General features: G+C 33.4%; 1 protein-coding gene across 2 annotated transcripts in view; it reads left to right on the top strand.

Moving 5' to 3' along the window:
* GEFmeso (Guanine nucleotide exchange factor in mesoderm) overlaps positions 1-24,880 on the top strand; it is a 115,280-nt gene that overhangs the window by 52,137 nt on the left and 38,263 nt on the right. For both annotated transcript variants that reach the window (XM_076131440.1, XM_076131441.1), the window contains exon 2: positions 23,414-24,691. In XM_076131440.1, the coding sequence (XP_075987555.1) occupies positions 23,414-24,691 (1,278 nt within the window). The remainder of the gene's footprint in view (positions 1-23,413; positions 24,692-24,880) is intronic.

Genomic DNA, 24,880 nt, shown 5'->3' with positions numbered 1-24,880 from the left:
AAGGGTCTCTTCTCGGAATGAGAGGAGTTAGGCCTCGATGCCACCACACTAGCCAAGCGTAGGTTGCAGACTTTGCAGACCTTCAATAACTGTATTAAAGAACTCTTAGGCATGCAATATTTTGTATCAATGTTTTTCCTTCATCGTTAAAACAAGGTGATAGTTTTATTCAAAATTAAATACGAGATGAGTTAATAGTATTCAGTATTTAAGGTCGAATGCCAACATTAAGATACAACTGGCATCCTTGAACCGAATACAGCTAAGCTCGGGCCGTAATTACCAATAAAACTTGTTTTATACGCAACTATCATAGTTTATGCTTCACTGAGATGATGGATGGATGTTTAAAACCTTCCCTCTGGTAAAATATAGTGTCATTTATGTAATGCGAAGAGATTTTTAGATTTGCAGGGAATTTTTTAATGGCTGTTTGAAATTGCAATAGGTAGAGCCGGTTTCATAGTTTGTAAATAAGTGGTAGATAACCTATTTAGTAGTTAAAGTGATGGTATGTGTATTGTGGTCAAAATTTCGTCTGATAAGATATCTGAAACTTATTCGCAAGTGACAATGAATAAATAAATTTCTTTGAATGATAAATAGTATCTATTTCTATGTATGTTTACAGTCTCGTTAATCAACAGTCAAAAGTTTCTTGCAACTACATTTTCATTAATTTTATTATCGTTTTGACAAATCCTACTCATATTTAGTAGAAGTTCCTATGTTATTTATCCTATTGACACTTTTACACCGGAGCTCGTTGTCTAGATGAGGTTAAAGTTAGGTCTTTAAATTGCGCGTTTTTTAGGTTAATAAAGCAATTAATTTTAATTAATATATCTATGAGTGTTTCCCGTGTTGCTTCCTACGAGTATCTGCGTCACAATAGCCTGTAACAAGAGGAAATCATGCAAAAAATACAAAACAATACAAGTACTTTGTTTCTATTTATTCATTAACCAATAGATTTACGCGCCTCTTTAACTATTAAGTTATGGCTAAGTGTCGGTTTTACCTACCCGATAGATAGAGTAACAGCAAAAGGTATTAAAAAATCTTCTGGTTATCTACCTGGTACTTATTTAGTAGTGATAAAACGCCTTTAAATGTAAAGTAGTTATGGTAACTGACGTTAAATCGTACAAATATGGTTGAATTTCCATATTACCTTTATGGTATAACCACCTATTCTTTTGTGTTAGTTGTAGTTACGTTCACTTGCAAATACGGTATTGTGACTATTTATTAAGTAGTTTTACTTAGGTAATTACTTTGTTTAATAAGTATGTGAGTTTCATAAAATACTAGCTGACCCGCGCAACTTCGCTTGCGTCACCTAAGAGAATGGGTCAAAATTTTCCCCGTTTTTGTAAGATTTTTTATTGCTACTCCGCTCCTAATGACCGAAGCGTGATGTTATATAGCCTATAACCTTCCTCGATAAATGGACTATCTAACACTGAAAGAATTTTTCAAATCGGACCAGTAGTTCCTGAGATTAGCGCGTTCAAACAAACAAACAAACAAACAAACTCTTCAGCTTTATTATATTAGTATAGATTTGACCGTACTGTCCTATAAAAAATGCGAAAGTATAATCTCACTTCAGACATCTTCTGAAGGAAGAATATGTTCAGTCAGTTATAGTTGTATTGTACTATCGAGTTTTGAGAGTTTAACACTTAAAATGTACTGAAAAAATATTTCTACGGCGTCCGCTTGAAACGCTGCTTAGCTCGATAGCTAGACGGTTGTTGATAGTCGATAGTAATAGTAAATCAAACTACTATCAGCCTGCTATATTGTCGCAGCTAAACTACAAACCAATTTAACAAAATTAAGGTATGCAATAGCTCGTATCCCAAGTAAAGACTGCTCAGTTTCTGAGGTTTCCCCGTTCCCCGTTTCTTAAAGACATTTAGTGATAGTTTATCTATTCAAACCTTTTAAGAGTTTAAACGCTATTGAATTAATAAACTACCGCTAAATGTACCTCAGAAACGGGGGTATTAATGATAATTTTAATCCATGCGAACGGAGTCACAGGCAAAAACTAGCTACCTTGTATAAAGAACTAACTGTCACGGTAACCAGTTTACTACAAATCAAAGTGAGGAAGGATTCACGTTGGCTGTATGAAGTGACATCATTGCCTGCTAAGGTAAAAAAACAACATAGCTAAGTTGTCCATGGTTCTCAGGTGACGTCATCATGGCGGCACTTGACGCAACGAATATGTGCTAAGAATGTTGGAAATGTCAAGTGCGTTTGTGACTTTAGCTTGGAAATTAATAAGCTTATGTTTATTTGACAAAGAAGTGGATGATACCGTAATACATCTTGTTTGGTAGTACTACTTATTCGTATTGCAGATTAACTATTCTCTATCGACTATGTCTTAGCAATTTCTGAAGTCCCAACAATTACTACGGCGGGAGATGTTGTATTCTGAAATAAAAACTGTTTGAATTATTGTTCTTTGCTTAGCTTTCATTTTTTTTTTATTTGAGCTTTTACTGTCACAGTTTTCAAAGCTGCTTACATGCTTTTTTCGTTAAATTATTGCTACTGAAAGCTTCTAATTTGACATAAAAAAGTTTACATATTAAAACGACTATATTATAATAGTCACATAAATATTAAAGAGCAACTGTATGTACAAACATTTAACTAAATTGCTACTAGCTAAAGCGTCTATCTCAAGATTGGTTCCATCCATCACGCTGCCACTTTCTAGAGAATAAATCTGAGTAAATATAAAGGCATCACAATTATATTACGTGCAAGTTAAGCGGAGTTTACATAAGCGTTTCCTTATTGCCGCGGCGCTATTGTGCACTGATGCAACCACCCTCGGGGGAAGATATAACTAGCTGGGTGGGCCGGTACTTGTGTAAATATAGCCTTTGAAAACTTTGATTGTAATAGAATATGATTATATTATAATTTGATATTAAATGCATTTGAAAAACCTAGCTTAACATGAAATTAGTTTTATTAATAAAAGGTTTTATGTTAAAGTTTTATGGTAATGATTTTAGTTTTATTTTTCGACGTTTCGGACATACTTTAACCAATTACATCGGTATTGGTTGCCGCGATCTCTCTTATATTTTATTTTATAATTATAAAGAGAGTTTTAATGAATATTTGAAGATTGTATTACCTTTTTTATTTTCTGACGTTTTGGCCGAACTACATATATTCGGTCTTGGTCGTGGAAAGCCTAGCTACATTTTATCTTTAAGGAGATATTTTATTTACGTAAGATTAGTGTTTTTGTTGCATTTCTTAGTGTTTCTTTTTTGTTTTAGAATGGAATTAAATGTTCTTAATTGGTATAAAAGTTGTAATTAAAATAAAAGTGAGAGGCACAGTATATAATATGTTAATTAACTACTAAGATTTAGCTTAACTTCTATTCTAAATACTACGTATCTGTAAAAACATATTTTAAAATATATAATTATGTTCTAGTAAAAGTTGAAGCTAGATAGATGCTACATTTTAGTTAGACGTATGTGTTCATAAAAGTTTTTATAAAACGGGCCTATGACCTAGTTTGCTATTTTGAGGACAAACATCTGTCGTAAATTTGACAATGCTTAATTGATGGCCATGTCATGAGTGTGACAAACGTCTTATTAATTACTAGCTTGCTCTGAAATTGGCTGTTAAAGCAGGAATAAAAAGCTCTCATAACAACATGTGGATACAATTTTACACAATACGATTCACGGATTTAAATTTTATTGTTTGTTTGTTTGTCGTATGGTTAGTGGTCAACCTAGTGTCAAAGTTGTTCAAGCCGCCCGAGAGGCCTTTGATGTGGCTTAACGACTGTTATCTTAGTAGACAACAACCGGGACCGACTTTTAACGTACCCTCCGAAGCACGGAGACGCCCAGTTCAAATACCACTATGCGGTCACCCATCTATGGAATGACCGCGCCAATGGTTGCTTAACCCACAGATTGTTTACCGACCGATGAGCGCAACTGGCTATATATAGAATGAGAAAAGATGTAACTTTTTGATTGAAAAAAAAACAAATCCGACTAAAAGTAGACACCTTAGATTTATAATATAAAAGCAAATATTATATATAACTTTGGAATACTCTCGATACATTAAACTCTACCCATATAATTAGTATAAAAATGATAATAAAATGGATCATAAAACCAGCTAATATCGATTATTTACCGGTTATTCTTCTAATATATTCAACCATTGTTCGACATTGATTGAATGAAACAAAGCATTTAATCGATTACTCATACTATGTACTTACACGGTGTTCTTCTTAGAAATGTACTAACAATTTACTACTTGACATTGTAACCTTGAGTTCTTGTCATCGTACCTTCATTATTCCTCATCAGTATTATAAATTTTATCATTTCCATTTTATTAATTGTGTCAGTGTAAAATGCTTCTTTTTTAAATGACAACTCCCGCATTAAGAATTGTTCTTGTGTCGCGGGGACTTTTACAAACCTACAAACAACGGACACAAAGCACAACCGGACCCGAAACAATTATTTGTGGACCGCACAAACAATTGCTCCGTGTGGGAATCGAACCCACGACCTCCCGATGCAATGGTTTTGGCGTGGCGACCTAAACCATTGCGCCACGGAGACAGTCATATGCTTGTTCATTTCTCTTTATTTAGGTAGGTAACTAGATTTGCCCGCGATTTCATCCGCGTGGTTTGCGACTTAGGACAGAATTTTTAAACAAACTTTCGTCCCTATTTTATCCCCTTGGGGGAAAAAATTATAAAAAATCTATATATAGTGAATGCCTGTGTCATAACATCTACCTTCATTCCAAAGTTCAGCCCGATCCGTCCAGTGATATGAGCTGTGCGTTGATAGATCGCTATTGCCCGGTTTCTGAGTAAATTTAGCGATAGTTTATCTATTCAATAGCGTCTTTTTTATGAGTTAGACCTTTGAGTTAATAAATGTATAAAAGTATAAATGTGCAGTTATTGAACAAAACTACACTCACAATATAAATCAACGGGCCGGTGCATCGTAAAACACATTGTCACTAATATCAGTAATATCGTAAACAAGCAATTATTGCTATCGTTCGTTGACATTACACCTCGGAACTTGGAACATCCTGCTATCATTATCATGCGACTTTCGACCTTAACACCTTTAACATAAAGTCTAAACACAGTGATAAAACCATGACTCAGTTTTGTAGAGCTTTGTAGACATACAGGCGTGTGCTTGCCCTTATCTATGCTTAGTGATGTAAGATCAATAGACAAAAATAAATGTTTTTTAAATTATGATAACGGTTTCAATTTCCGTCTGCTTTTTTTCATAATGATGTTTATTTAAATGATCTCATAATATTTATTTATCCATGACTCATTTGAGACTGATTTTTCCGGCAATCTTATGATTAAGATCGTGATAAGAATACTGTTTTTTTCGGTATTTATATGCTAATATAGCTGTTTTCAAGATAAATATTTTTTGTCGTGTATCGTTAAATGAATTTTCGTTTTTTTTTTTTGTATTTGTAACTAAAGTCAACACAGAGCAGAGATGACTCCTATAATCACAGGTCATTGCCCTCCGTAGTCAAAGAAAAAGTAATGATGATGACGAAAAAACTTGCAATTTTTTTTTGTTTTCTTATGCCCGCGCGAAAAGATTTCGCGGTGTAAAAAGTGTCCTGTGTTAACCTAGGATACAAACTATATGTGTACAAAATTCATCAAAATTATTAGTTTATATTAGTTATTATAGTAACAAAGTTATATAATAAGTATTTAGTTTATCATAGTTTTGGCGAGATTGAGTTACAAATATGCATTAAAAACTTTAGCATTAATAATATTAGTAAGATTGGTAGTAATGTTCACTCAGAGATCCCTTATATAGCCATGTAAACAGTGACTCATCTCTAGCAAAAATGTGGCGACATTCTGTAAATGCGTATGGTAGTAAAATGCAATAAAACTTTTTGTTCTTATACGTGGTTGTTTCTTTTCAATTAGTTGCCATCTATGGCAAAACAAGAAGATGACTGCTTTGGACTGACTTGAGAAAATAGAGCTAAAATCTTTGCTTACTGGTTTCTAGCTTTTGTAATTATAATTGTGGCATTATCTATTATTTTATAGCTTCAAAACCTTAAATAAAAACTTTTTGTTCTTTATATTCTACACTGAACTTCTTAAAACAGAAAACTAAAATAGTAGTCTTCAAAAAAGCGTTACGAAATGCGCCTTTATTTCTATGTAATACTTATTATATTTCTAATTATAAAGAAACGACTTGCAAGTAAAATGTTTCTTTATTACATCTGAAAACAACATAAAAAATCTAGGCGAATAGATAACCTCTTCCTTTTTTCTGTTAAGTCGGTTAAAAATTATACATATTCGGGTACTAAATAGAGATATTTCAGTCGACATTGTCCCATCTCTACTTATTCATATTAATATCAGTTTGACAGGCAACTCGGACTAGTTTTGCAACATCTTGACTGAGTAGGATTTCCTTCGCTGTGTTTATTACGTGCTTCGGGTGAAGGAGATCAAAGTTATGAAATAACGAACTTTTAATGATTTTAAAGCTGTATAAAACCGTGGTTTATTAGTTATTAAGGCTTAGTTTAATATGCCATATCCGTACGCATATTTTAAGTAATTATTACGAAAAACCGAGTCCATTTCTATAATAGGATTTTGTCAAATCTTTGAGATAGTTAAGACACTATTCAGTACCTACAATCGGTTCGGAAATAGTAGTAGTAATTAATTAAACAAATAAAATGTGTTTATTTTTTTCGAGCTAGTAGTAGATTCAGTAACTGTAACGACTATCATAAATGTCAGCAATTGACCTGAATAAATAAATGATTTGTTTTTGATTTTATAATTTATTGTAATAAATAAATAATAATAATAAATTTAACCCATTACTGTCCCACTGCTGGGCAATGGTCTCCTCCCGTAATGAGGGAGGGGTTAGGCCTTAAGTCCACCACGCTGGCCAAGTGCGGGTTGGGGACTTTGCATGCCCTCAATAAATGTATTAAACAAATTTTTAGGCATGCAAGGTTTCCTCACGATGTTTTCCTTCACCGTTGGAGCATGTGATAATTATTTCTAATACACACATAACTTCGAAAAGTCATTGGTGTGTTGCCTCGGATTCGAACCTGCGACCACTGGCGTGGGAGGTGTCAAATTTATTGTAATGGGTCATAAATGTGATGAAGACGTAAACACATTCCAAAATACTTATAATTATAAAAATACTATCCATAATATAATTTATCGATAACTAATACGTTTAAGCCGTACCACTAATGTCACTAGCAAATAAATGGCGGTTTTTTTAAATGAAGAGAACCGTTCGGAAACCGTGTTAACCGTTTATTCAAATTAGCCGTTAAAAATTACCTTTTGTGGACGAAACGGCACTTTGCACTTAGCTTGAACTAATTAGCATAAAATTTGTTCTGTATCTGTTCATAAATCAAGTCGACATATGGGAATGTATAAGACATTATTTATGTTTTATAAAACTTACTGATAATACTAATGGAAAGCCGGAATCTTATTCTCGTTTAATCATAGTGTAAAATTGTGTACTGTATTTTTTTTTAATTATTTATTTATTTTAAATTACTTTATTACCTGTAATTTATGTAACATGTTGATGAACAAAAATATTTTTGAGATACATTTCAGCGTAATTTAGACTTTCATATTTTTTGCGGCTTACATAATATGACAGCTATACTGAATTAATTCATCTTGAAGGTAAATATCCTATTGAGTATCGTAAATTCCGTTTACAGGTTTTTTCATCCAGTCATTTTATTAGACAGAATAATAAATATAGAGCGAGAAATACTTTGAAATTTGCTTACGGTCTACGGCATTGTAGAAGCTACCTTATTCATCTGTCTATGAATCATCCCTGCTTCAAGAAGAATATAATAGATGGAAATAAGTATTACCTATTGTAGCTTGTCTTTACAGTTTGGCTTCGTTTCATAATTTTCATATTTACTTTAAAGCATAATGTTGGTCATACGGTCATCTTACTACATTTACAAAAACGGTATTTTGGATTTGAAAGTGCATTGTAACTGGATAAGTAACTGTGACGCCGTAGGCGGTTTATTACCACTAACTAATAAACATCGCCGCAAGAAATTGAGTACAAATTAACGGATAAACGCTAAAACGGAACGTCATTCAGCCATTTTAATTAAAAACATACACAACTGTAAAACGACATGCAGATTTATGTCAACTCGAGTTATTTCATTAATTATTGTTAGCTTCTAAACGAGAAACATTTGTTTGTATGCATTCTTGTTATCTTTAATGAATCATTCATTATTTGTGTCATGTAATCTGTGTCAAAAGCACAGATAAAATAGACAAAAATGTACACTCATTCGTGACATGCGCCATTAGATAAAACGCATGTTCTATGAGATAATTTACTAGGCATATTTTCATCACTTTATTTGCATATTGTAATAATTTACAAAGTGGATAAAACTGTCAGCGTAATAAAAGTGGTATTTCCGGAATGTCGCGTCGGTTTTCGAACGTCGTGACATGTGTCACTGAAGTATTTTGGCGGGAATGGCTTTACATGGGTCGATTGGAGATGCGCGTTAATTATAAATGGAAGCTGGTTTATGAGAAAAAAATGTTACTAAGGTAGCGAATATTTCCATGAAGTATTTTTTGAACTCATTATTAAACTTGCTACGTTCAGTAGACTAAAAAAAAACATTTTAAATTCCTCGAAGCTAGAGTCTTCAGTATTTCGAATAAATTAATTTTATCTTTCAAATAGTGAAGGCACACTCTCTATAAACTGCAAAATAATCTGCAAAATGCATTCAATTAACATCTCACACAGACTTCATAAAACGTAATTCGTATAATTATTAAAAAGTAAATGATAGTGTTCCGGTTAACGAACATTTTTAATGATACAAAAAGGCCATATTTGGCGGTGGCATGTAACATTTGCCGTCGTCGGTCTGTCTGAGTGATCTAACAGTAAACTGAGAATTTACTTGTGAATATTCATCATATAGCACTGACTGATAGTGTAAGTATGCGGCTAAATACCTTCGCATTTTGATCAGGTGCTTGTAGGACTTGCCTCATGAGAAAATACCGACTAGGAGTACTTTTCTGCAATGGCTTTTACCGAAGTTGATAAGAGTTTTATGGGCGTTTTGCCAGTAACATTTTTACAGTTTATGTTGAACTCGAGTCCTGTTACGTGGTATATGGTTTTGCATATGTGCTTGATTCATTGATTTCAGTTTCAGGCCTAAGTGGTAGTGAGTACGTGTAGTTGTATTAATTTCTATTTTTGTAAATTGGTCCATTCACCGCTCGAACATATAATGTATGTATATAAGGTGGGGCGATAGCTTAAAATAATCTTTTATTTATGCCGTAATTACTTATATTTTTTTGTAAAGTTTACAGCAGAACACAAGTTACACCTTAAGTGAAAAACATTTTCACTAATTTCAGAACGTAAGTAATAAAAAACAAAACTAAATTGCCAGATTTAAAAATTCCCTTCAATTTAGTTCGCGTGTGTTGTTACACTAAACGGTACTCAAGTTATTAATGGCACTCATTTCGTTTATAACACTAATTGTCAAGGATTCATAATAAGTGTAATAACCCTGTAATATGAACTTGCTTGATAAATGTGAATTTATGGAGTTTTTATACGTTAATGTTTATTACTCGAAGAAGCCGCTTACTTTCTGTCTGAATTAAGTTCTTTATTCATTTATTATTTTTTTATTTTCGCGTGACCAGAATGCTGGCCTTTACTTTGGTCAAAGAATTAGCATTGCCATCCAACGTGGCAATGCTGCCAGCATTCTGGGTACGTTACCAGTCGACGATGGTGAGGAGAAATTCTACGACGCGTGACGCACTCCTTTTGTATCCATATTTTATATTGTAAATATATTGTATAATTGTAAATATTTTGTTTTTTTAAATTATTTCTAGTTTAGTTGTTAAAAGTTATTTCTTTATGTTTTTAAAGTATTATCAACGATAAAATATTTTCAAAGGAGATATACTGCCGTCGTAAATGTAAACACAGTAACTCAAGTTACTGTGTTTATAGTTTGTTTAGTTCTTTGGAATCAGGAGACCGCGGGCTATTTGAGAAAGTTTTCGGTTTGTTTGTACGATGGATAGTTACCGAAATACATTAAATAAAAACACAGTATTTTTACAAAAAAAACATTTTTTTTAATAAAAAATACAGTATCTGTGTTATTTTAAATTAAATAACAGTATCTCACTACTAACTGTGTTTTTTTAACGTGAATAGATTTACTTTTTTTTTATTTTGCTTGATTATAACACGGCTTCTTCAGTTACTGTGATTGCGTATAAAATATTGTTCAAAGATAAACAACAAATACTTGAATAAATCACAGTATCTCATTTACTGTATTACTGATTTTATACGTATTTCTAAGAAACATAGCTATAACACAGTATGTACATACTTACTGTGTCGTAATTCCCCTAATGTTAATATCTTTACAAAGTTACAACACAGTAATAGGTAAAACTTGGTTACAACACAGTAACCGTTGAGTTACCGTGTTGTAACTTAAAAAAGAAAAAAATATTATATTATTACCCTAGCTTAAAACACATTATCTAATTTTATTATTTATATAATAATAATATACTAGATATATATATACAGAATCAAAGATTTAACTATATACTAACATTAAAAGTTGCATGAAATAATATATAATAATTAGTATCTTCATGAGAGCAAAAATTAACCATTAAACTTCAAACGCGTTTTTCTCAAAACGCATATTTTGAAGTTACTGTGTTTAGATTTACGACGGCAGTATAGATTAGGCCAATTTTTTTTAACTTTAATTTTATACTCATGGCATGAAAGCTCCTGCATTCCCTTGCCTAGTAGGGGGAAAGTGTGGGTAAAATTTATTTATAATTTTGTAAAGCTTTTTGAACAGGTTTCAAATTAGTATCGTCAGGAAATTGAATATAGTTTCAAAAAGCCTGTTATTTATAAACTAAAATCAATTAGTATCAAAGTACACGGAAGCGAATTCTTCAAACGAGTGTCTTTGGACTATTTATAGAATTTCTCGGAGACGTCAATTTGCCGCGTTTTCTTGACAATTAAGTTTTTTTTCTGACGCCATCTTGGAATAGGGCCGCGGTCTTCCACGTACGTTTTGCGAAAGCAGTTGTATATGTTTATGTTGTAGGAAATCGATTAGCTAACCAGCTCTTTAATGATGTTAGGTGAATAAAAACTCCGGCGATACGATGGTTTTAAAGCTTAAGTTAGAATCTAAATGAATAGTTTTCCGTTTGAAAAACCTTTTTGCAGCTTTTCTGTTTAGCACTTCAATGAATGAAGATATTTCCCGCCTGCTTTCAAATTTCTTTATTCAATTGCATGTTTTATTTGAATATATAGTCAACTATGTTTAGTTGAAGAATATAAATGTAGAAATAGCTGCCTTTTAGGAGTAGATACTATAATTATTGTCCATTACTAACATGATAAATGATGATTAGAACTCGACTAAAGCAATATATTACTAACGCAGACGTTGAGTTCAATAATCGACTAAATACATCACGTTCGCATTTGATACACAATGCGCGTAGATCTAAAACAACAAGAATGCTTTAAAACTAACGGGTTACCATTAATCGAATGAAGAAATGCAAAAAAGATAAGTTAGGAATACCATATCCTGAGATACTACACAGAAAATATATTTAATTACTAGACTGACTTTCGACCCGCGACTTTTCGAGTAATAATTATTAAGCTCTGTATTAAAATAGGTTATTAATTACCCGTGTGCAAAATTTTATTGGAATCCATAACACAGTTTTGGCATGATTGAATAGCAAACCTGCATCCAAATATTCACTTTCGTATTTATAATATTAGTATACGCATGGGAAGAATTAGAAATAGAAATTGCAATCATGTAGTATTAGGTAGGTAGGTACCTCTACATATTGTAGGATCATATTTTGAGCGTCATTTATAACTAGGTCTGCTAAGTCCCAAGTAGGTTACGTAATCATTCGCGAGATCAGATACTAGATAAGATATCGTTCAATACTATTGCAGTGTGTCTCGACGCACAGAAACACAGTCAACACTCAATAAACCTAGAAAGGACCAGCCTAAAGACCTATTAAACTTGAATAACCAAAGAACAAGATGAAATTTCTCCTAATCTGGAGCGAAGACTCATTTTCACATTACCAAATTAAAAGCACGCACAATTGTAAGGCTTTAGACTACAGTCTTTGTGTTGAAAAAGAAAGCATAAGTAATTCAAAGATAGTGAAATAATGGCACAGTACAATAGGTCTTGTCCTAGTAAAACAAACTATGTATGCACTATGGTGTTCTAATATGGCGTCGACGGCGCCAGTCGCGCGCAGGCGCCGCCGCGACGCGGGAAAATCAACAGCTGTTCTGCTGCGCGCCATCTTAACCACAAGTTTTTATACTCTTTAGAAAAGTGAGATTACTTTTAAATTCTATCGTTACATTAATAAAGATGTATTCCCATGATATAATACGAAAGTTTCAGTTTTTATCGTGTGAATGGTGAACGTCATTTTCCACTTTGCTTGTTTTTATGTCATCTGCTTAACAAATCAACTCTCGATGCATAGATTTATTTATATTCTAACTATCCTTTTTACTTGCAAATAACAAGATACTAAACATTATAAATTTCCGGCTTTCCCTCCATTTTTCTTGGCCATAGACAGTTTACGATCTGTCGTTACACCATAAACTAAATGCCATAGAGCACACCCATCTCATTGTCTGTGGCTCGTAAGTTGTCCCTGCGAACGCATGCTTTCACTTTCATGATATGCTATTATGACATGTACTTACTTTTAATCGCGGCATATTGTAGCTAAGTGCCTTGTTGGGTATAAGAGGTCGCGAGTTCAGTGCCCGGGTCGAGTAAACATGGCTGAATACTGCTTGGCACTGATTTATGACAGACTGCGATTACGTAGAAATTACCCACTGATGGTTAAAGGAAGCGACCTATGATTATGAGTGTAAAGCTAACTACACACATATTCGGGTGGGCACGTTCGGTTCGGCTGTTTATCGAACAACAAAACCGACTCGATGCAATTACTGCACTTATTTAAGGTTTCTGAGGTACATTTAGCGGTAGTTTATATATTCAATAACGTTTGAGCTCATATAAAAGAACGCTATTGAATAGATAAACTACCGTTAAATGTTCTCAGAAACCGGGCATTATTCGGCTTGAGCCGATCGGGTAGTTCCCAGTTATAATCACAAATCGTTTAAAATATTCAGACGGGGCAATGTCAACCAGCATTTTTCTCAAACATTCATCGACACATATTCGGTTTTGCTGCTAAGCTAGTCGAATACCGAACCGTATATATGTGTAGCAATCCTTATACATATTGAAGTCAGCTTGTTCTTACTAAACGTCAAGCTTATATTTTGCTAGTTTAAAACGTCAACCTTACGTGTTAATATTACCTTTGAACCGTGAATACAAAATAATGTTGTTAGATAAGGCTGTCAAATGCATAACTGAGATATTTAAGTGTCAAAATAAGGTCGAACTTGTAACATTATTTTACTGATCTTGTATCAGATAATATTATATTATTATTTACTATGGAAGGTTATGAGTTATAATAAAACATTTACCATTCTTATGTTAAGATGGCCGAAAAATATAAGTTGCTACCTACCACGCAAGTGGTTGCAGGTTCGAACCCAAAGCAACACTCGAGGCCTAACCGCTCCCTCATTAGAGGAGACCCTTGCCCAGCAGTGGGACAATAATGGGCTAAAATTATTATTTATGGTCAGTGATTTTCGTAAATTATTAATAAGGGGCTAGAAGAATGACGCCAAATTTTCCCTGTTTAATAATATTTTTTTTGGATAATGGCCTTGATTAAAACAATACATTACTATAAGAAATAAATAAACGAATTTAATTCATCAATATTTATTGTTATTCTCTTTAAAAACTGTAATGACATCACGTTAGTAATTTCCTGTTGAACCTCATTAATTAAAATTCTAGTCACGCGGAACATCTTTCCTTAAATAGACCAATATTCCATTGACAATGGGTATTGCCATTTTAACTTAACCCACTTCAATAAAAGGAGGAAATTTTTAGGTCGTCTTATTTTTTGTTACCTCATAACTTTTTATTAGATGAACCGATTTTGAAATTTCCTTTACAAAAAAACCTAATTTATTTTAGCTGGTCTCTTAACATTTGTAATAAGTACGTACAATATTATCAAATAACTAGTAACCTATTTTAAAAGAATATGCTTCAGCTACTAAACTAAGTAAATTAATAACTTTAATCTGTGCACAGGAAACGTGACAGTCTTCCTATGCGTTATATTCGTTTGATGTTCAACATAGTTTTAATGCACTTTTTAACTTTAAAGCATCCTTGAGAATTATATTTTCCGTTATAAGGACCAAATAGGGACGGGTTTTTTATGCTACCTACCGCAGTGTACTTTTGTAGGCAAAAAATAAATGGTTCTGGTTTTCCGCAAAACATCTTAATATTTAATAAATGTTTTTAATGTTACAATATTTAGTGCCTCTTTTCCATTTACTGATAGAATTATTCGAAAGAAATTTTTCAATGAATAGAAATGAGAAGTTGAGAAAAGTTAAATTAATTAGGACTTCTTGGTTCTGAAGCGAAATTCGTTTCTATTCTCTCATTATTTTGATTGAACAAGAGATCCAAACGTCAGCAACGACTATTGAAAAAGATAAAGTAAGAGTTGCTAAAATTTTGTTTTTGCGTATCTACTTGCGAATTTGAAAAAGAAGTAATAGTATTATCTTAATTTAAACTTGATGTAAAACTTTCTCAATTTACGTTATAATTATAGTAATAAAAGCGAACAGACTAAGCCATCAATATCCCATTATTATAGGAGCTCTATAACATGCACCGTGACGTATCGAGAATGGATTAAGTATGCAAGCCAGGGGAAAACTGTGAGAATACTGAGAATGCCAGCCATCTGACTGCCCGCTATTCCATAGTGATGCATAGTTTAATAAGGTTTTTAGACGATGTTATTGGCACTTAATAACGATTATTTATGTAAATGAATAAGCTTTAAGCGTAAATTAGTTTTAAAATAACACGTTTGACGTAACGGTTTTTCGATTTTAACTGTTGTTAGACGTTTTTCACGAATATTTTGTAAATAATGCTGCATTTTAATAAAGAAAATAAACCCCATGTTTATTTTGTATTCGATAAACTGGCTCTCTCTAGTTCTCCATTGTTTATTTGCATCTTAACATACCATTAGTGTTGGGAATGTTACATTGTTGCCGATGAAGTCAGCTACTCGACTAATCGAGTTCCTAGCATAGTCAACAAAGCATCGAGACAAAACAATAAGGTTTCCGTGCGCCGGTATTTTTATTTCAATACTTTGAACGCACAGAATCTGGCTCGAGTGGATCTCAAAGCGTTTCGAGTGGCTTGAAGCTTTGAGTCGGCAATATTGTTTAATATATTGACGCGATAAATAATAAGATATCGGTTATTGATTGTATTTTTCCAGTGTTAGTTGATTAGTCGATTTTGGTTAAAGGTTAAGTCTTTAGTGATTTAGTATGTTTTGAGTGATTTTGTGGTTTTTCCCACGGAATTTGTACGTTTTATTAAGGAATTTGTTGCGTTGTTTGATCTACTTTTATTCTCTCTCCGTATCCGCGTATTTCGTAGCAAATAAAAACACAAAACTAGATACAGTTCTGTGATCCACTGATAGTTGTTTTTGGTCTGGAGTCTGGATTACTCTGTGTCTGTGTTTTTAATACTCGCGTGTTTTGGCTGTAGTAAATAAAAAAGCCCTTGCTAAAAAAGCAGACATAAGTTTTTTTTATGCTAGGAGACCGATTCTACGTTTTCATAGCTTCAGCTGAGAAATAATATAAAAGTTTTGATAGTTTTTTTAATAATTCCATACTTATTCTTTGAATATAGTTTTATTACAATGGAAAAACGTTTTAAACACAATCGGAGTTTCACTACAAAGTTCAACCAGCAATAATATCATTTTTTAGCAAAACAAAGCATAAACTTAAAAAAAATAACAATCAATTTTAAATCTGTATTTCCTCAAAAATCAAAACAGAACTATTTAAACTCATAAAATTACCATCTCAAACCTGCATTCTTATTCTCGGCGGCCATATTGTGGCGATTTCCACAAGTTCCATGACGGGTTACCTTCCGCGTTCTGCACATGACTCGGGTTAAATCTGTCGTCTATTAGCGGCTCGCCTCATTAGTAACACTCTTGTAAATGTGACCAAACTGACGGATAGACCACCCTAAATGTAGGGAATATTGAGGAATTAACTAACCTAACTTAAAATATTAGGTCGGGGACAAAGTCATTTCGAATTGTCAGATGTATGAACTTTGATAAAATCTCTTTGGCTACAAGAATCATAAATGAGTACACAGTTCATTAGGTTTCTTTCAGTGAGCTCGTGAGGTACAAATATCGAGCTTTTTTGTGTAGAGAAAAGATTTTATTACAAGTTCATACATACTTTACTGCGAAAAGACTTTTTCCCCGACCTAATAATATTGTAGTTAAGTGTAATATATATATATACCTATAGAAATAAAATGTACTCACGAGACCCAGATTACGAGCATACGCTTAGTTTTTTAGGCCTTACTAGTATTCAAGGATCTGAATTTATGTTAAATAGGCTTAAGATAAACTTGTAAAATCTCTGTGATTGGTAATAAAAAATTTGGTAATTTACTTTATTATTATCGGTTTGGTTGATTGAGTTAGATTTGTGAAGAGTTTTCAAAAATAGGTATGAAAATTTGTTGAGATGCGGCTCCGTGTGTGGATGTTTTTAATAAATACTCGTAACTTATGTCATTTTCTGTGATACAAGCTGTCCTATGTAGAGTTCGGTAGCTAATTTTTGAAGTTTTAAGTTTTTTGATTATTTCACGTTTTTTGTTGAGTTAAGGCTGACTGAAGTAGATGTTTCTCCACTAGATGTATAACTTGTCTTAGTCATCAGCGTTTAAAAATATTGATAGTGTATAATTTACTCAGTGCGTTAGAATATCAAGATACACTTTGGCACCTTACATACTAACGTTATTAATCTGTGCTTTCTTCTGCATGGCGTTGATCAATGATCTTAAGCCCAATTCTCTCAACCTTCCATCATCCACATTTTCAAAACGAAAGCTTCAAAGAAAGTATTTTTCCCATAGCCCTACAAGTCGCAAAAACTCGGTGGGCCGGCTTCAACCATAGACAATTGACAGTACCTGTCATCTATAGTGTGACATGAATGCCGAGCTAACAAGCGTAGTATGCTTGTATTATCTTTGTACAATGGGAGGTTTCAAGTGATTGTCATCCATTCAGCGATTTGTTTCGCAGTTGAGAGGGCCTTAATATGACACGATAGTTTTGTTAGTTGATTTGAAGAACCCTTGAAGCTGTTGCTATGGAGATTTCTAGCGTACGGCTATGCTTAAACTTGATTTTCAGAATCTGGGGTTGCCGCAAATATTTCTGCTCTTACTTAGTGAATAAGTCCATACAATCAATTCAAGGATCCCGTTACTCAATTGCAAAAGTCAATCCTAATGTGTCCAATAATGGCATACCTAGCACTGCAAATCGTCAACTGTTTCTTTGATGCAATACCTATTTTTGCAAATGATTTTTCTTCTTTAATTAACTGACTTCAAGAAATGGAGGAGGTTCTCAATTCGATTGTATTTTTTAAAGTTTTATTGCATTATACCAATGCAAACTTTTTTTATTTATTACGAATGATTGTTAGTGTTATAGAATGTCAAAGTCGCGTCGTCGCCGTGTCGTCCACACAATACGTTTGGGGGGCAGTGGCGTCAAAATCTAGGCCACCAAAGGTTATTGGTTCAAGGTGTTCAGTATTGTTGTGTGTCGGTCGCGTGGTGACTTGTATCATTTGATCGATATCGGCTTAGCATTTTTTATGGTTGGCTTTGAATTTGTGATGAAATTGTGTCAGTTCTAGGTATACGATTTAGGACGTCTGATAACGAATGTATTGGTTCCCAGGGGTCGTGAAACATCTATTTGTGAATTCGTTCATTAATTATTTTGTGTGTTAATTTGGAATAGCGGTTAATTCAACATTGTTGAAAGGTGTCCATGGCTTTTAGTTGAGCTGATGGTCTTGGTCAGAATCTTTATTTTGCCATTTTAGCGAATCTTTTTGCTTTAAAATGACGTCCAGTAAATAGACATGGAGTAAATTGTATGCCTGTTAGGTTTACCAAGCCACAAGTCACCTTTGAAATCTACCGACAATATTTCAAAAACGACTGATATTTTTCTTTACTATTTACTTTGCTAAAGTAAAGAAGCCATGAAATAAGGAATACTAACATTAGTAAACGTATGTACTTGTTTACACGCTACTTAGCGTTTAGTTAGTTCAGTCATGCATACGATTACATGGTAAAGATATTCTGACGAACATGCTCAGCTGATGAGCAGTGAAGATCGCTGGCTAATTAGTATTAAGTTACTGAAATCAGATATCAAAAAGATACTAGATTTTAGCAAATAGTTTTTTGTTAGTTATAAAAGAGCCTTGTTTCTTCACTATTTATCCACATAGATATTTGTAGGTACATTACATACATAAAAGCTCGCCTTCTTCTCATAGGGGTAGGCAGATATTAGAAAACGAACACTTCGTACGATCCTTTAGGAAAGGAAGCTGGTAAAATATCATTCTCATATATTTAAAAAAATATATACGACCAATTGTAACACTGTTATTCTAAGAATCAGCTGTTAGTTACTGTACCTATTAAATAAATAAATATCTGTAATTGTCTACATCTGTGGCTACGTGCGACGTGTTTTATTTAAAACATTCACCTCTACTGCTAAAATTTAAACCAATCTTTCGAGACTTTCTAATCTTCTTTCTCGACCCGGGATTGAAACAAATGAACGATGGGTAAGCAGGAAAAATTACAAAAGCTGAATCACAGACAGCTTAAATAAATTCATCTAGTTTTTTAAAAACAATAGGTTCTCTACACATAATCTCACTTCCTCCACAGACAAAGAATTCGTACATTTTTAGATATTCTCCTTGTTATGTCCTGGACGAGTGAGTCAGTTTAAACGGAATGTTAGTGAGAATTTTAATACTTTTGCGGTGGGTGCCGTGACTCAGTGTTCAGAGTTAGTTTAAACGTACAATTGATAATCGTTTGAGTAAACTATTAGTGGGCTTGTTTGTAGCACGCAGGTGGTTGATCGATACAAACATGATTATTTTGTAGTTGTTGCTTATATTTAGCTGACCAAAGGTTTATTTTCGCGTATCAAATTATATTGGTCACCTTAAAGAGTATTATGATTGAGTATGCCTGACTTACTTTAAAAAATCAAAACCTTATTATAAGGTTTGTCACTTTCGATCACGCTATTAACTATTGATCAATAAATGTATCTAGTAACTGTGAGCTTACTTGCGTTGACGATTTAGGCCTTAAAACATTATTATTACACATATTTTTTTATATTACATTTGGTTTCTGCCTATCCTTATAGGATATTATGTATGAATTTATATTTACTCCAATTAAATTTTTTTTTCGCAAGTCAGCCAAAGTCTAGCTATGAAAGCGTTACAGACAAAGTTACTTCACATTTACATTAGCATACATGTTCATTGTTCGTATATTTAAAAGTTATCGAATATATTTGAACTACACTCCAAATAATTTGAACGACGTTTACATAAGAGTACAGTTAGTTACAAGCACACTTATGTACAATTAGTGCAGCGCACGTTTAATGAGCGATGGCCTCACGCGCCACCGAAATACCCTGACTCATGGTCGGCAGTATCATGAGATGATAGTACCACCTGCTCTTTGAATCATTTGAATGTTCCTTAGAAATGCATCATTCGGTATAGGTATAGTGTGCACCTTTTAACTTTGTGTCTGAATATAACACAAAGCTGATGAGAAGACGATAAATAAAAATGAAAATATTAGAGAATGGCCGCTGATGATACGAAAAGACGCCATATTTATTACGTCAACAAAAACCATCGCTCCTGCGTTGGAGATAAAAACATATTTTTAAATCAAAACATGAAAATGATTCCAGTGGTTGCGCGAGTCGTTTTTATATGGAAAATCTAGCTAGTTTTAAAAAATAACCCTGTCCACGAAATATTTTGATTTGCTAAAAACACAAATATAAATAAAAAATATTTAAACAATTTTTTGTTTGAATTTTTTGCAAGAGGTGAGTTTTCAAAAACAGAATGTAGAAAGACATTCTGACTTGAATGGAGTGATTTTGGACCAGTCAGAAATAAGTATAATTTGAAGACATTTTTTGTTATTTTTTAGAAGACGATCTTTCTCATTTCTTAGTATTTAGCCTTATAAAAAACTAATTAATGAATAAGTGGTACCATCATCTCAGTCCAGTCACCGTGTGCCACTGAACTTCGCCCTCTCAATGGCTAGTTTCCGCTCACTATTGCCTCTAATACTCGATACAAGTGATTCTGTTCCTTGACACAACATCCTGTATTTGTAACTAATATATTTAGATTACCTTACAGATGTACAGGGTGCTTCAATTGTTATTGATTTTTTATTGGTTTTTAGTTGACTGATATAGGAGAATACGGGAATTAAAGCAAATACATCCAACGCTTTAAAGTTTTAACTTGTCTATGTGATGCATTTTTATGAAAGATGTTATTTCACTTGATATTTATTTTACATCTTTCATATTAAAATTACCTTTAACATTTATAGGGTGTTTAAATTGGTATCGATCTAAATTTGGCTGTCTGAAAAGGTGTTGCGTCATAGATATTATTTTCGCTTGGTAGTTTTTTTCGTTCTACCAAAATATAATTGTAGTTTTAGTAAACTTTACTATTTTACAATTAATACATTTTGAACGGTTTATTTTCTTGCGTCACTAAATGCCGTGTGTTCGTCCGTGTAAAAACACTATCAATAACACAAAAATCATTACAAAACATTCTTCTATTTTTGTTTCAACAAACAAACAAACAAAACTTTACATTTGTATTAGTAGGATAATTTAACCATTACTATAGCATCCTTTCTAAACATAACCTCTAAAAGTAATTCAATACCGTGTTCTTATCACACTCATAAAATAGAATCAAACCTGCTCTAATAGTTATTTTACTGCCATAGACACGGATAACAAAGTATCTTATACCATAGAGTCTATTTATTATTATGTAAATAGGTTTTATGACGCTCCCCCGAACTCTATGGTTGTCTTTTCTTTTTGGTACCACTCTATTATGGCTTGGTTGTTTAGATTGATCTTTGACTTGTAGATTATATTGATAAAGTTGTCTATTATGAGTTCGTAATGTTAAAATGTTTTGTAATATCAATTTAAAAATGTTATTGGGAAGTTAGTAAAAGTAATTCTGTAAAATTGTTAAAAGTTAGAGACCCAGCTTTATTTTTTAACAACTTTCAGGTTGCCATGGGGTTAAAAAAATATCGTAATGGCTAATAATGGCTTACTGGGTACAATTTCTTAAAGTATGATTTTTTAAATTAAATTTATAGACCTCCACTCTAATTAAAGATAAAGTTGTCTTAAATTAAAGTCTTAGTTTTTTACAATAAATTAAAAACAAAAACTTACTCAGATAAAATAAATTGGTAAGCAACAATGCTCATGGACAAATAGCAATTCATGTAATGCATGTTTATAAATAAACTTTAAACGATATAAACCAAAAGAGTCCACAACAGCACAAATAAAAGCCCGGAAAAGCTCATAAAGCTCAAGTCATCGCGTGTCTTCAGACCCCTTCTGAAACCATTTAATAACTTTAAAAGCTTTCGGCTAAAGCTTCAGTTAACTGATGAGTATCTGAAAGTTTAGAGTCAGGCGCGGCGCAAGTTTAAAGTGTTAGTTTGGATCGCGTGACAGATTTTATTAGCGTAGTTGACGAAAATTTTAAGTGCTATTGGTTTTTTTGTTTGTATGTAAAGAGGTTGAACTGATTTAGGACTTAGGAAGACATTGATAGCTTTACATTTATATATTTATGCACAATTGCGTCTGCCTGGCTTCATTTGCGTGAAAAGATTTCTCTGTAAAAAACATTTAATAATTTTTAACCTATCTATGTCCCAGTGCCGAGCAAAAGTCTCCTCCATAATGAAGGAGGGGTTAGGCTTTGAGTGCACCACGCTAGCCAATTGCGGTTTGCATACCTTCAAATTTTTTTTAAGCTCAGGCATGCAATATTGCATCACGCTGTTTTCCTTGTTAATCCAAGTTATAAACTAGCTGTGTGCCACATCGAAATCCGTTCTATAATTTTGGCTAGTGATTGAGTTACAAACATCAATCCATAGATTTCGCGGGTGTAATATTAGCATAGATGTTATATGAATAATAACGCTTTTTCAGCAATGCCATTAAACCAATGTTATTAAACCATTTAGACTACGACTCGGCTACATTACGCTCATGTAATTTTTTAATGTTTTTCTGCCCGATATTCCAACACCCTACGTACAACTGTATTTTATTCAAATGGACTCTATCCTAAAAGGATTTTGATAAAATGAACGAGTGACTTTGCGGCGCCATCAAGTAATTAAACAAGTTGTAAAACATTACTTACACGTTACAAGATATACTTAAACGTATTACTCTTTATTGCCATATTAAAACATCGTTTCGGTAACAATAAACGTTTTCCAACTACCGGTGTTTTATACAGTTATGTTTCTATCTTAAACCGCTTATATTTTCATACAAATGCTCATAAATTCTAATATAAAGATAAAAGATACTTATCAATACAAAATCAGTTATATTTCTATTAAAGATTATCTCACGGAAAGTTCTCAAGATTAACACATTCCGACAAAAATTTTCTTTATTGACATTCGCAAAAGTCAATTACAAAATGTTTATGAACCTATATCTTTTATTATACAATAAAATAAATTATACAGCTGCATAATTTTTATTAAAAGCCCATTGGAAGATTCAATTCGTTTTACGATTATTAACTAAATTCATTAACTGGTGGAGTACTTACAGAAACAACTGCAAACCAGTCTTATTACTATACAGCTAAGATACAAATTCCATTGTACAATATCAAAAAGCAAAATATATGCTAACGATATTTTGTTTTGCCTACAGGTAGCACTACGGACTTGACGCCCACGCTCATCGGTATATATGACTCTTTACTGGAACCGGCCAAGAGTCTCAGACCTGAAGCCACACGATTAGAAACTGCCAAAGACGCAAGAAATGACCCTCCAGTAGAAAAAACAACCATAGTGAAAGAATTAGACATATCTAAGATAGCAGATAACCCAACAATGATCACGGGAGGAGTCAAACTACCTATCGCGACCTTCAACAAAAGTTCTTTGTACGCTATTCGAACTAAATGTGAGAAGGAAGGTGTTAGTGACGATGTTGATAAGTGTAACTTCAGTGATAATCCAATTAATAAATTACAAAGAACTTTTAAAGAAGCGAAACAAGTTTCCGAAACTACTTTTGATAATCTCTCCCCGAACGTCAAACGGATGATATCTAGTGCTACCGAAACGACGACGTTAAAATTCCAAAAGAAGACTTTGAATATTGGTAGAACGTCTATGAGAAGATCTAATATTCCTTTAGTGGGAGCAACGTCTAAGATCTCGCAGTCAGGCGTCGAAATATTACCTTCAGTTGAAATCTACGATCAACCGTGTGCTATAAAAAACTTTAACAAATCAAAAAGCGAGGACCACGAATCTCCTAAACCTTTGCCTTTAAAGCCTGAGTTTAAAATAGATGATGCTCAAACGTATGACGTCCCGACCAACAATCGGCCAGCTATTTACGACGTCCCCGTAAATAATAAGACTGCCTTCGAATCTTTGTCTCTACCTTACATCGACCAATCCATCGAGCTTTCTATAACCTCTAACGATAGAGAATTCGATATAAAACTATCTTCTAAAGACAACTCTCCCATGAAGCCTGTACCTAAGAGTCCTTCAGAATCACCAGCGAAGATCGCTAAACTAAGCGAAGGGACGAACAGTTTGCACCGAAAAGACTTTGTGAATAAGAACGAGAGTCCTTCGAAACTTTTGTCGAAAGCTGTTCCCTACCCTGAAGCAGTAGGTTCTACTGGGAATCTGAAATGTGAAAAGGAAGTGATCAGATTGAATCCTCCAGTGGTGGAAGTGTCACGGCCTCTGTCGATGAGTTCCATTGCGTCGTCCAGTTCGACGTCGAGCAGCGGGGTGCAGAACAAAGGGGGAGTGAACTCTGCGTACTTGGCTTCTATCGAGAGCCTGGACGACCACAGCGACGCGGACATGGTGTCGGCTAATGGTAGCAACAATTTCGTGAACAACGCCGGGATCATGACCGCTAGTGTGTCGGAAGAACGGACTTCGGAAGATACGCCACGTGAGTATCGTTTAATCTAAATTACGACTATTTTTTGATAACTCTATAAACAAAACAGCTGTGTTTATTTGAAGAGGGTTCTTCAATTAACATATTCACATACCGTGAAACCTCGGGACCGAATTATTTGGAGCATAAGTAGGGGATTATACCCAACCGCACCCTTATTGCATATAGATTAAATTCCGG

The sequence above is a fragment of the Anticarsia gemmatalis genome, chromosome 26 (assembly GCF_050436995.1).
Source record: "Anticarsia gemmatalis isolate Benzon Research Colony breed Stoneville strain chromosome 26, ilAntGemm2 primary, whole genome shotgun sequence".
Classification (NCBI taxonomy): Eukaryota; Metazoa; Arthropoda; class Insecta; order Lepidoptera; family Erebidae; genus Anticarsia; species Anticarsia gemmatalis.
Note: the sequence above shows the minus strand (reverse complement) of the source record. Positions and strands in the feature narration are given on the sequence as shown.